The sequence below is a fragment of the Pungitius pungitius genome, chromosome 5 (genome assembly GCF_949316345.1).
Source record: "Pungitius pungitius chromosome 5, fPunPun2.1, whole genome shotgun sequence".
NCBI lineage: Eukaryota > Metazoa > Chordata > Actinopteri > Perciformes > Gasterosteidae > Pungitius > Pungitius pungitius.
The window spans coordinates 2,471,414-2,484,682 of record NC_084904.1 but is presented as its reverse complement, the minus strand read 5'-3'; the positions used below and the strand labels follow the sequence as shown (position 1 = coordinate 2,484,682).

At 42.0% G+C, this 13,269-nt stretch overlaps 1 protein-coding gene across 1 annotated transcript in view; it reads right to left on the bottom strand.

The window, feature by feature from the left end:
• The window catches only part of ipo11 (importin 11), a 74,038-nt gene that overhangs the window by 27,966 nt on the left and 32,803 nt on the right, over positions 1-13,269 (bottom strand). The window contains exons 17-22 of the mRNA XM_037482603.2: positions 10,273-10,306; positions 10,090-10,130; positions 9,855-9,971; positions 8,440-8,553; positions 5,448-5,563; positions 5,125-5,201 (exon numbers count right to left, since the gene is read on the bottom strand). Of these exons, the coding sequence (XP_037338500.1) occupies positions 5,125-5,201; positions 5,448-5,563; positions 8,440-8,553; positions 9,855-9,971; positions 10,090-10,130; positions 10,273-10,306 (499 nt within the window). The remainder of the gene's footprint in view (positions 1-5,124; positions 5,202-5,447; positions 5,564-8,439; positions 8,554-9,854; positions 9,972-10,089; positions 10,131-10,272; positions 10,307-13,269) is intronic.

Here is a 13,269-nt window from a genome sequence, read left to right as displayed (position 1 = left end):
CATAACTTGAATAAAACAATCTGGACAGTCAGGTCCCTAGGTCTTCATCATGTGTTTTATTATTTCAGAAATATAAATATTTGTACGTCTTGAAGAAAAAAAAAACGAGCACATGTCCAAATATTGAAAAAAGCACGGGAGCTAAAAACAGAAATTGGCCTCAATCCGGACTGTGTGAGCGAAGCCGGGAAGGAAGCCGCTGAGCAACAGCTGATCAACATGTTGCATCACTGCTTTGAGGCAAGATGAAACCAGCAGGACTTCACAGGTCCAAAAGCCAAGTGGGACAGAATGCTCCTCCGGATACGACCGAGGGAGAACTAGAGGAGCCGGTACTGACAAATGTGACTAAAAAGAAAAAAGCTCCACATGGAGCAAACGTCTCCGACTGGGACGACTTGTGTCGTTACGTAATGGAACCCATTCAACTTAGAAAACAAGAATAAAATATGCCTTTAATTCCATTCATCTTTTTCTCACTATAAGGCACAAAAACCATCAGAGTGAGGTTGGAATCATTGTTATTGTAAAAAAACATTTTTCTTGGTGGGTTTATTTCAGGTGGAAACCTCCGTGCTGCACCTACATAAGCGCTGCAGGCCAGATCTGCCCTAGTTTTACAGTATTACGGGTCTCATTTCTCTCTTGATTCTTCAATTGTAATTCCATGCACGCGTTTTACTGCCATCTTCCTCCACCTTTTGTCTTACTTCGTTTCTGTGTTGTTCTATCTACATTATCGCAGAGATCGCTGATTAAATACAAACGTGTATTTTACTGGGAAGTTATTTCATTATTGAGTTGAAATAGCGAATGGCCACAGACAACGTTAGAAAGCTCTTGTGAATACTATTATAAAACAGAATATAGAATATCCACATAGCGTGTTTTGCCAATTCAACATTATGAAAGCAATTAAATGTTCACAAAGACAAGTGAGGGCATAATACACTCACGCACAACCGTGCCCACAATAATCAAATAGTCACAAAAACAGCTGCTGAAGCACTGATTACGCTTTGGTTGGTGCGTCCTTCATAGCTTTGGGCATGTGTTTGTACAATCCCCTTCGGTTATCAACATTAACAGGAAAATGAGCCTCACATCTGACAGTGATAACGGCTCTCAAGTGTTTCTAACCGTTGGTGGAACAGTGCTGGAAGCTTTACACCGTGGCAATGGCAATGTTTACTATGTGAGGAAAGTTAAAAGATACCAAAGAAATACTGCCAAAATCTGTACTGATGCACTACAAGGACACTCAGATGTGGGTGTTGGGTTTGTAAAGGGTTTGAACTCAGTAAAGCCCCTGAATGCATGAATCTGAAAAGGGAAATCTTACTGTTTAATTGCTTATTATTGCTTCTTTCATTTCGGAACTGAAAAGGCAAACGACTCAACAGTGCCATTTTTTTTGCATTGGGGCTCACCTGCTGTACCACGTTTTACTGTACACATTGGACTCATTAAAACATTTTAAAAAAAAACAGGGCCAACCGCGACAGTTTCAAGATGAGAAGCCAACTCCCAACTCGAGTGACTGAGTCTCTGCAAAGTCACGGACGAGTGATCATGCATGAGAGAAGCGCTAAAAAGCTCAGCGAGGGATTCAGTGAAGTGGCCAAAAATCTACTTCGTGGGGAGACACCCATGTATGAGATGACAGTCGTGATGAGAAAGCAGAGCGCTCACAGCAGCAGCTCAAGGTTGGACAGAGCAAATCGATCCAAACAGATTCACACTACAAATAGAACATTGAACTTTAAAGTTACGTTCATTAAACTGCTACATCAACCTCACATTTTGTATCAAAATAACTTCCATCCTGGCAGAAAGCGTAGTCAAACACATTCACCATCTGTGGAAGCTACAAACAGTCATTACGTCTTGTAATAAAACCCTCTCTTCTCCGGATTGATCCATCCGGAGAGAACATCTGCTGAGCGCGAGAGCCCGTTCTTTCCCCAGGCAGAGGACGAGGCCTCCACACGGTGCCATCGCTCTGACACACTGATTGCTTACTGATGGGATAATAATAAAGCACTGTTTAGCAATACCACATTTTGTCCCTGTATTTGCTTCAGTCAGTTGAGCAAGGTCCGTCTGAAATTGTCTCATCTGTTCTAATTCCTGCATTAAACCGGAGTGGCGACAGGATTGATTTCAAATAAAGTTGAACAAAAATCCCAAACACGGAGGCATCACGCAGCGCATTGCATGGACCAAACGATTCATACTTAGATAAAATTACTGAGGGCTTTTAACGGAAACAGACCATTATTCTTCTATAAGGACACTCTTTTCTGATAGTTTCCGATTAAATGTACATTTGTTGTTGCTGCTGCTGCTGCTTTTTCCTTGTAAAAAGGAAGCTTAACATTTCCTCCATCTGTTCCAATTAAAGCCCTCTAGCAGTTCAGCAGCCATTAGGCCTCGCTCTCCCAGGTCAGCTTTTACCGTCAAACCGCAAGACGTGTTTGGTTTCCTAACAAGTGTTATTAAATGGACATGAATGGATATTCCAGCTCCATCACTTGCTCAGCAGTCGCGCTAATCAGTGAAATGCCGACAATTGAGAGGGGGGGGGAGAACACCTTGCTCATTGTCACTAGTTGGTGCACGGCTGAAATGTGTCCTAGTTTAGAGCATGGTGGCAGTGATACAGGACGTAGTGCTAGTCCAACAATTTAGCCGAGGCGAGGCCCCTGACATTCTAATTTGGGAATTTGCTGCTCCATTTTAGTGGTGATGGAGCGGAGCTCTTTATCAGGCGGGCCAGGCCACGCAGCTGGCAAGCTACGACAGCAGACGGAGCCAGACTCTGTTAATGGGCCGCATCCCTCCGCGGACTAAATAAATGAACGGCCCAACATCCCGGGGAACAACCAGCCAGCGATGATGACCGGACGCTTTGACAGGAGACACAAAAAACACCAAAAAAAAAGCCAACTTAATTATGGGACTTTCCCTCAATATATGTAAATAAGGCAGTGCCGAAAAGCAGCTCCAATGAAAAGAGAATTATTAAAAAAGAGGGATCAGATGATAAAGATGCTATTTATGAAGTGGAAAATAAAAGGCTTGTCAGTTTCTTTGTGAACGAGAAAGATTTGTGTTAATTCGACACCACATTTTACAGGGGTCACTGCAGATGGAAGAGGACAAGTGTGGAAAATAGAGCTGTGACAAACAGGTAAAGTTGAAAAAAAACTGTCACTGAAGGTTGAAGATTAGTCTGGACCTCATCAGGATTCATCTCAGTTCCCAACGGAGTTCATGTACAAATCTGACTTAGATTGAAAAGAGCAAAATGCTGGTAACAGGGACGAAAGACCTTCAATGAAAGATGCTTTGCTTTAATGGAGGGGGGGAATTCTAAAAATATAATGGATTTCAGCATTTAAAATGCACTGCATCATCCAATAAGAAGCCACCTGTGCCAAGTCAGTCCAGCTTGGAGATGTGATGAAAAAAAAAAAACTGTCAACATCATAAGGGCAAGAGGGCTCTACCACAGAGAATTTCAAGCTGTCTTATCTGTTGTCGATGCTGAATAATGGCTGGCAGACCGGGCTTTATAGTTTATCTTACCGATCATTTTAATACGCTGAACAGGAGCCCACAAGGCCAAGCACACCTGGTACCACAACCGTACTCGCACATGAAAGCGCTCCGAGAAAAGCTCAGACTCTGAGTCGCAACTGCACAACTTCAATGTGACATTCTCTCAGTTAACTCCAGAACCAGAATGAGCGACAGACCTTTTCAAACATATTCAATTATCAATTGATTGACACTGCTTTAATGTGTCTGTCAGAGAAAAGCATGTTCACTGAACCAAATATTTTAAAAAAAGCAGAGAATTGCCACTCTGGGCAGAAAGCATGGATGATTTTAATAGTAAGCGAAACTGGGTCACAAAGTGACCTATTTCCGTGAGGTAATGCAAACTAAGGTGGACACCGCGGCAAGAGGTCCTACCGCATAAGGTAGGACCTCTTGCCACATAAGATCCTTCACTCAGGTATTAAACTAGCCAGGATACCAGCGTTATAGGAGCTGATGAAACTGTTTCAGCAGGTTACTGTTGAGTCCTTAATAAGACATTGTGACCCTGGTGGGCTTTATGGGCTTTGATGCAGTGGTTTTTGTCACCTTTGTGTAATTCACTGTGAATGATCACAAAGTAAACATTACTGGAAAAAAGATGAATGTCTCCTTTACTTCTTCTAGGCTTTTATTGACCTTTTCTGTTTAGCCTCTCTCATCTTTCCATCTATCCACGTCCGAAGCTCCTTAGAGTACATCTCCACAGTGTGACCTTTACTACAACATGTCCCTTCGCCACTCCTTCTACTGGCATCACTTCATGAAACATGACTTTTTATCCACCACCTGCTTGTTACGTTTCACAAATCTTCCCCATTTCTCCCCAAGTCCCTTTGCTCTTCTGTGTTCTCATGGCTTCGCTATCCACACAACATGAAATGACCCAGTAGGCAGAGCTACACTGGTGTTCAAAATAGTTGGACTCTCTCCATATGTGGCACCAAATCAATACACACACACACACCTCTAAAGAGTACAGCAAGTGAGGTGTCCCGACGCTGCAGGCCTGTGATAAATCATCCAGCGAGTTGCATGCAATATGCCACCACTCACAGCTGCCGAATGACCCGGAGTAGCGGCCCCGCTGCCTCGAGGCTACCGCAAAGCCACAACTGTGATCTTTGAATGATACTCTACCAGGAAAGTGAAGCAACCAGGACAGTGAAGTCCATGTCTGTGGATTGCATCTTTCTGTCCTCATTCTAACCGCCTCGCTGAGATTTAAAATGATTTGATCACATAACGATGGTGTGTGACTACGGATTGCTTAGTGTTTTCCACGTCTCATTTTGCGGCAATTTTTTGTATGCATCTCCAATGTAAGACATGAATTCACTGTATGCTAATCAAAGTGCATACCTTTCTTTCCTAACACTAATTCAATTTATATGTTAATGCTAAACTTAATATACTGGGGGAAACACTAATAATAGTAATTCCGATCTCATATGCAAGTACACATGCGTGCACATAGCAAGATGGACCAGCAAATAAAGAAACCTCATGTGAGCTCACCCAGCAAAGCGGACATGTTGTGAAAGATTCTGAGCAGCTCCGGGGTGAAGGCTGGACTGTTCTCCAAAGTCACCAACCTGCATGATGAGACGGAGGGAAGGAGAAGACCATGAAAACGGGAAAGTAAAAAAAACATTGAGAAGAGAGATAGAGAAGGTGAAGATATGGATTAGAGGTGGTAAAAGAAAATGGCAATGGAAGTACTGTGGCATAGTACCACATGCTGAACAGAGTAGTAGCATGTAGCGTAGCCAGAGCCATAGTATGGATGTAGCGTAACCATAGTAACTCAGAAATGTGTAGTGCAGCTTTCATGGCCGTACCAAAGCTCCAGTCCGTCCTCCAGCAAGTACACGTGTGGCGGCTGGGAAACGTCGGTGCTCAGCTGGATGACAGGAAGGAGGAACGGGTACAGGTTCTTACACTCCGCCCCCAGGCCCTGTGAGAACAACCAAATACAAAATGCCAAGTTAGGGGGGTGCTTCAAGCACTGTACTGTGTGTGCTTTGGTTTAATGGGTGTCCCTCGCGCACCCTCTGAGTGAGTGGAGAACAAAAGACACATTGACAGAGCACTCTGTCCCCAGTCTACGCTAGTAGTGCCGGAGCATTCCTTGTTCCGACAATTTGTGAGACGCCTGTCTAACTGCAGGTGTGCTGTGGGGCGGGACCAACTGTCCCCACTTTCAATAACAAGGTATCATAAACAGCAGGGGGTTTGTTGTTTGTGTGATCGTTTCGGATGAATTCGTGCCTTAAGAGGCAAAATCTGTTAAGGGAATTTTTATGGACAGTTTTTATGGCTCTTCTTAAGTTCAGGTCAAAAGAAAATGGATAAGATAATCCTTTATTGGTCTCCTAGCTGGCAAATTTACAGGATTTATTGCTGTGCACGTGCAAGAGACATAGTCAAAAAGAAAAACAAGGACAATAAATACACATTAATATAAATAAATGAAACGTATGTACAAACTGTGTGTGTGACTTTTGTAACTAATATGGGGGTGTCCTGCGTGGGGTGGGAGGAGTTGTCCATCAGCGATGACAGCTAGGCCACCATCCTCCTGTCTCATCAGTTGCACCAGTATCCCGAGGACACGTCAGCCCTCTGCTGACCTTCTTTAACAAGTCTGTTAATTGAGCACAGAAATAGAGCGAGTTCCCCCTGCTACAGCGGTCCGGGCTCTTAGGTTGGCGACGGCAACGAACTCTCTGCTATGTTGATTTGGAAGGCGACGTCCGCTCTGCTCGCAGTCTATTTTCAAGGGTCCAACCCACTTTAATGACATTTCAGATTGCACTGCAGTGAGTGGGACATGATGAAATGTTCCTTTGGGAGGAATTGCTGATAAAGCGCAAAACACAGGCCCATTTGTTTCACATGCACTTGTGTTGGAAGTATGTGCCGACAATGTAAGATGAGGGCGAGTCTTCTTTACTCTACACTGACACTCTGCTTGTGCTGCTGGGAACACAGAGGAAAACTCAAAAACCATTAAAAACCCATTTGAAAATAGATTACATTCTATGTAGTGGCTGGATATGATTTCAACGCTCTCTTAAAGTATGAGGATGAAAATAGAATATTAAAAAGTCCATAACACTTGACTTTAATAGAGTTTAGTATATAAACTCCCAATTGATTATGAGAACGCTTTTTTGGAACAGTCTTCAGATTTCCAGTATCTTCTTTACTGAATGAAATGTTTGTGCAGCATTATAATTAGTCTGCTTCCCTCCTCATATACATCTGTATGAAAACAGCAGATAGCTTTCTATTCATCCCATCTTACTGCTCAGTCGCGGATGCTGAAAGCACCAACAATGTTCAATTATTCTTTATCATTACCTATATATGTGTTATCGTCATAATTATTAGCAGCCATTATCCATTCAGTATATTTTATATGCTATAACTGATTAAAGCTTTATTTGGAAAAATAGCTGTGGGATGTGTTAGGATGTGTTGTGTACCGTGGTATGATGTTCCTCGCAAACACCCGTAATACAAAGCCGCATTGCATCAGGGGAAATATATATATACTGAGTTGTATGCAAGCGATCGATAGATATAGACGATGTTTACCCTGACCTCGACAAATATTGTTTTTTTACGTAACTAATAGTGTGCAAAAAAAAAATAGAGTCATTTGGAACTACTTTAAACTAACTTTAGTACTTCAACTTATTGTTTTTCTTTCTCAGTCAGCATTATATTAAAATCCACATTGGTATGTGTTTGCACGGCCTGCTAATCTAAGCCCCTCCGGCTGTAGACCTCCAGTGCCTCCCACGGTTTGCCAGATGTGTACTCGTATTAGTGCATCTCTTATCACACAGCGTTTCATCTCCCTCTGTGAAGAAATGTAGCGACAGCCGCACTGAAATCCAAATCTTTCTGCGGGATGAGACCGGCTGCTCGAAGCTTCTGTCAGGCTACTTACTCTCAACTTCAGAGATAACACTGATTCATATTGGAGGCAAATAAACACTAATTATATATTAAACAAGTTGCCCTACAGACACAACATAATCTTTACAAGGATTAGCACAGCTAAATATAAAAAAAAAGAATAAACAGGAGATTTATACTTCTTTATCTGTGGCTCACAAATATATACTACAGACTTTCCCTCCAATGGATCCTCGTTAACCAGTATGGATCAACCAATTGATCCATATATATGGCGCTTCGGATTATAAGGCGCACTGTTGTTTTTTGAGTAAAAAAAAGGATTTTAAGTGCACCTTATAGTCGCGAAAATACGGTAATAAGGAAAGCCAGACAGAGCGTCTCTACAGCCGCAAGTCGCAATATCTGGCAGGTTAGGGCGAGGTGAAAATAAATGATGTGGCCAGACGAGTAACATCACATATGTTGAGCCGGACAATTTGGTGTTTTTGATCAAAAACATGCAAGTTGTGAGTTTGATACGGGATCAAACTCAAGCGGAACATTTCTATCCAACAGCCACCAGATGAAAAAAGACTGGCGCAGACAAACATGGAGACGCTGTCTGGTTGAGCAACGTCCAACATTGTGGCCCTTTCACAGATGATACATTAGTGAACGACTTCTAATCAACATGTTTGGTGTTTCTAGCTTATTGGCATTTTAATTTAGCTAGCTGACATTTTCTGAAGTTTATTGTGCAGAGAGGGGGCACAGGTGGATGGCATGAAACGCACACACACATACACACACACACACACTACAGCTGAAGTCATTGCCTGCAGGTTGCGCATTCTGCTTGGCTGGCTAGGAGGATCCGATGCACGCACACACGAATGCTGGAGGTCTGACGGAGCCGCGTACCTGCACCAGGTGGATGAGCGTGGTGAGGATGGCACACCGCAGCATGTTGTGCTCTTCCGATTGCTTCCAGAGCAGCGGCAGGTACTGCACCAGGCAGCCCACGTACGGCCGGATCTGAAAAATACAAAGCAGTTAAAATATTTAACCACAACACAAACTTTTATTAAAGGCCACCGAGGATGTTACAGATGATAGAAGTCCAATTGTGTAGTGTTTAAATTGTTGCAGCACCTTGAACACACACTAAGAAAAAGTGTTGCGGCAAAGCAAGCTGTTGTGGCCTGAGAGTGTGATAATATTCAGCAGAAGAGAGGTGAGCAACTCGGCAGTAAATAGAACACTACCCATCGAAGTTTTATTCAGACCGGATTCTAAAATACAGAATCAATGTATGTATAATGCCTCACCCCACGGTCTGTGAGAGTGCTTGTGAAAGCCGACCTAGCTTCCATGTAATCAAGTTTTGTGCCATTTTTTTGTGCCGATTCGTGCGAACCTTTCGTACAGCCTCAAGTGTCATTGTGGCCGGGATGCAGGCTTTTTTTTTTTTTTGCTCTATTGCTCTACCTTTTTAAAATAGAAATATCACATATCACATACAGCCTTGAGGAAAAAGATAAAAATGGGAGCGAAACCGCCATTGGATGACTTCTGTGACACTGACAGCAGAGAACAGCGCTGGATCTCATCATATCTGCCATCGCATTCGTTTCAACACAAGCTGCACTTGTGTTATCTCGGTCTGGTTTTCACACATGCTGCCGCTCTTTGTGGGTTCAAAATCTTTTGTGAGAAGCGAAAGAATAGTAATGGGAACTCTCCACTGACTCTAGAAGGCCAGGGGTTGGCTGTGAGGCAGACTTAAGCAAAATAACAGTTCACAAGCATGAAAGGAGAGGGGGGGGGGGGGTGTTAAGTGGACTAAAACAACTTACTGGATGCTCAGAAGATAATACATAGCACTGCTACGACTGCCTCAACTGCTTTTAGCTTCTCAGAAGTTGACAAATCATCAGTGTTTCGCTATCTGTTGAGGAGGGAAGATTATTTCAACCCTGGGCGGGCCTTCTTTGGCTCGGTGACGGATGGTTTGTGTCTGCCGGATATTTTTTACAACCTGCAGTGAGCAATTCGATGACCACAATTTGTGCAGTGCTGCTGTTGAAGAAGCAGCTGCAGCCCATATCTTCCCATATGTCCACCCACTGACTCTATATAGTGCCTTGCATAAGTATCAGACCTGTTTTACTGAGGGAGTAAATCAAGTAAGCGTTGGCTCATTTGCTCATAGAGGTCAATTTGACTTCACGCTGTAACCAGGAGAGTCGCGCCCTCAAAGATACTGGGACATGCAATCTCATTTGCTGGAAATAAATTGTAGGAAAAGATGTTGTTTTTCATAACACAAATCTCACCTGCATGTTCACTCTCTCGATGACACAGGAGATGACATGGAGCACCTGCATCTTAGTGTCGCACTCTGTCACCTGCTGCAACAACTGGAAGAGCAGCCCGAAGATGGACTCCAGGTACTAAACAGAAGAGGAAGAATTTAAGGCTTGGAAAAAATATTTTAGTAGTTTAATTTACTCATCACTAAATCAAAGGCATGAATAGTAGTTTCTTTGTGTTAGCGATAGATGTACTCACTGGGAGGAATTGCTCCGTCCGGAACTCAAAGTCATCAACAGGTGATTGAGAGTTAAGGATGAAATCAAACTGCTGAGGACACACGCGTAAACCTTTCATCAACACACACTAAAACATTCTGTCTTTGCTTTGGCCTGACCAAGGACCAATGCAAAAAATATAAAGTAAGTATGAGAAGGATATTAAGCTTCAGGGTTGTAGCCGTCTCAATGCGCACCTAGGGGGAAAAAAAAAAGAAGTTTATTTTGAAAAGCATATTGAAACGGGGCCTTTATCGGCACATCTAGATTGTAGTATTTGTCAAAGCTGCAGGGAGAAAAGACATACTGAGTTTGAAGGGAAGAAATAGAAAATAGAGGAATACATTAACAGAAAAGGATTGCCACAGCTGTGCATAATGCTATTCAACTAAACATAATTACACTTGCCGATAATGGCTGCTTCAGAGGGGCACCAACTAGCTCTCATTGTAGCAAACGACTTTTAATATCTGAACACAAGAGCCGTCCCTGCACCTTTATAGATTGCTCTGCTACAATCTGGCGGTGCCAGAGAGATGGAGGTGGAAAAGTCCACAAGGAGAACGTGATCAGATGGAGAAGAGATTGAAGAAGGTAAAGAGTGAAGACTCAACTCAATTAAAGGGGGTACCGCTCTCACAATACATTTAGTATGAATCTCATCTATGGGTATAAGGGATGGTAGGTGCACATGTTCTTTATAAACACTATTCAAAACATGAAAAGTCTTTGCAGATTATGTAATGCAATGTAAGTCCACATACCTTGTGTATGTTTATTAACAGGGTGCAAAAGTGGCCAACAGGCAGAGCAGGCGGAGTACCGCTATCCTGTATCTTAATTATGGTATTCTGGACATCAGCATATATTTGCAGCGAGAAATGCGCATTTCATTTCATTTTTCAGTTGATTAATAATCTATGTAGCCTTATTTGTAGTTTGGGTTCTTAAAAACACAGAAGCCGTTTCCATTGAAGTTTTCCCTAACTGTGCTTCTCCTGCTTTGAATGCTAATCAATTCCCTTTAAAAAGGTAAGTCAGCTTGCTGGAGGTTACTTATTTTGCACCATGCTCCTATTCTTTGTGGATCAAACCAAAGATCAAAATCTATAGTATCACGCGCACAGTTTCCTGATTTTGAAGTGACTTAGTGATTTAATTAAGGAGTAAGTTATAAATAAAAAATAAGGTAAGTCCCGCAAAAAAAGCTTCCACATCTTAAGCACACAAATCGCCACATTTGCGAAGTACAATAAAGGCAAAGTTGATAATCTTGCTTTAAAATGGATGATGACTCCAAAGCTACCTGTGACGCCATCTCTCCAAACCATAAAACAATAACACTGCAATAATCCAAATTGAACGTGGTTTTGTCAAAGGAGCCTAGGTCATCAATATTTAACTCACAACAGAAGCACTTACTACACTTCTGTGAACCATTTAACATCTGGACGCAATAAGTGAAAATACAGCTGCGTCTCCAGTGAACGAGGTCGGCCATTAAAAAAAACATTTATATGAATAAAATGATTTGCATAATCCATATGGAATCTGTGTTACTCTTTAATTCCAATCATATAACATGCTTGGTTATTTCCTCTCAAAAGGATGAGGCAATCTTTCATCCATGATGAACCGCATGGCAAGGGTTTGCCAATTTAATCACAAGTACACAAAAGCCTCCTTCAGTCTGGCTTAACTCTCCTCCATTTAGATTTGGAATAATTTCAAAGACTCTTAAAATGTCCAAATATGGAGAGACCAAATGTCAAATGCACTTTCACGATGATAAATTGAATTTAATAGAGGTGTACAGATGTTTAAAATATAATAAACACAGAATAATTAATCGCTGCATACAAGAACAAGCATCATAAGAGTATGCTGACGAACAAGACCCATCGGTCGCCATCAGCACCGGCCTTGTTGGTAATTCAAACACTAATGAGAGAAACTGCATTTCAATTCCACTGGGAATTGTAGAAGATAATAGATTGCTGGATGAAATACTCAAGATGGCTCCATTAAAACACACACACACACACACACACGCGCGCACGCACGCTCAAAGCACAACATCTGGAAACCATGCAGTCACAGCATAGGCTGCCACATATGATTATTCAACCTCAAACTGTCCTAAAAAAAATGAAGAAAAAAAGTGTTAAAACTAAAAAAAAATCATAAGTTATTAGAACTTGAATCACTGAAAATTACACTGTGTCGCCAACTGAGTGAAACAGTTGGGTTTTACTCATGAGGAATAAAAGCCGTATTTAAGACGCATCTTCGCAGTCCAGGAAAAGCAGAAATGGCACAAACTGTTGACTGAAACATCACAGCTTGATGTCGTCAATGGCGGCTTAACAGCAAATCCTAGAGAATATTACTGCCTAACACTGGGAATGCAAATGCTCAGAAAACAGATGGAGTAAAAAAAAAAAAAAAAATCTTTTTTCAGCCTTTAGTCGCAAACCCCTGATCAAAAATCAGAGAAGACTGCAGCTGTTGACAGAGAGAAGGAAAATTTATCGGAGGAAATGAGGTTAGAAAAAAAAGGCACAATAGACGGCTGCAAGCAACTGGCATCTGTGATCTATGATTCGGCTCATGAATGTCATTGATGGATGCCAATAAACACATACAAAGCTCTCACGGGGTGCACCACAATGACCCAATTATCTGCATTTCTCTAGACGCACACTGGGGGATTTCTGGCACAACTTTATCTACTCCTCAAATTGCAGGGAGAATGGAAAAAGTTTGGAGAGATGAGACCTCCAGGGACGCACGCCAGTAGCGAAAAGAACGGCTTCATTGTTTAGGCCAAAGCTATTTGGATTGTGGCTTCATCAGGGTCATTCGAAATGGACACGCGTTGCTTCTGTTGAGCTTCTGTGTTCCTAGAGTTTTTAACTCTTATCTACGGTTTTTTAAATGATCTTTGATAATACACAGTCATTTAAAACAAGTTGTAAATCTGTTGTATTTTAAGGAAAAATATGTAGTTTGTACTTTTTATTCATCTGGATCACAGCTGCCCTTCCTTGCAAAGGTAGCTGGGACAGATTCATGACGTCTATTGAAATGAGCCCATTGTTTGTTTAGGCAGTGTTCACTTAGTTTAAATACATCCTAAAATCCATTTATATTGGTGATA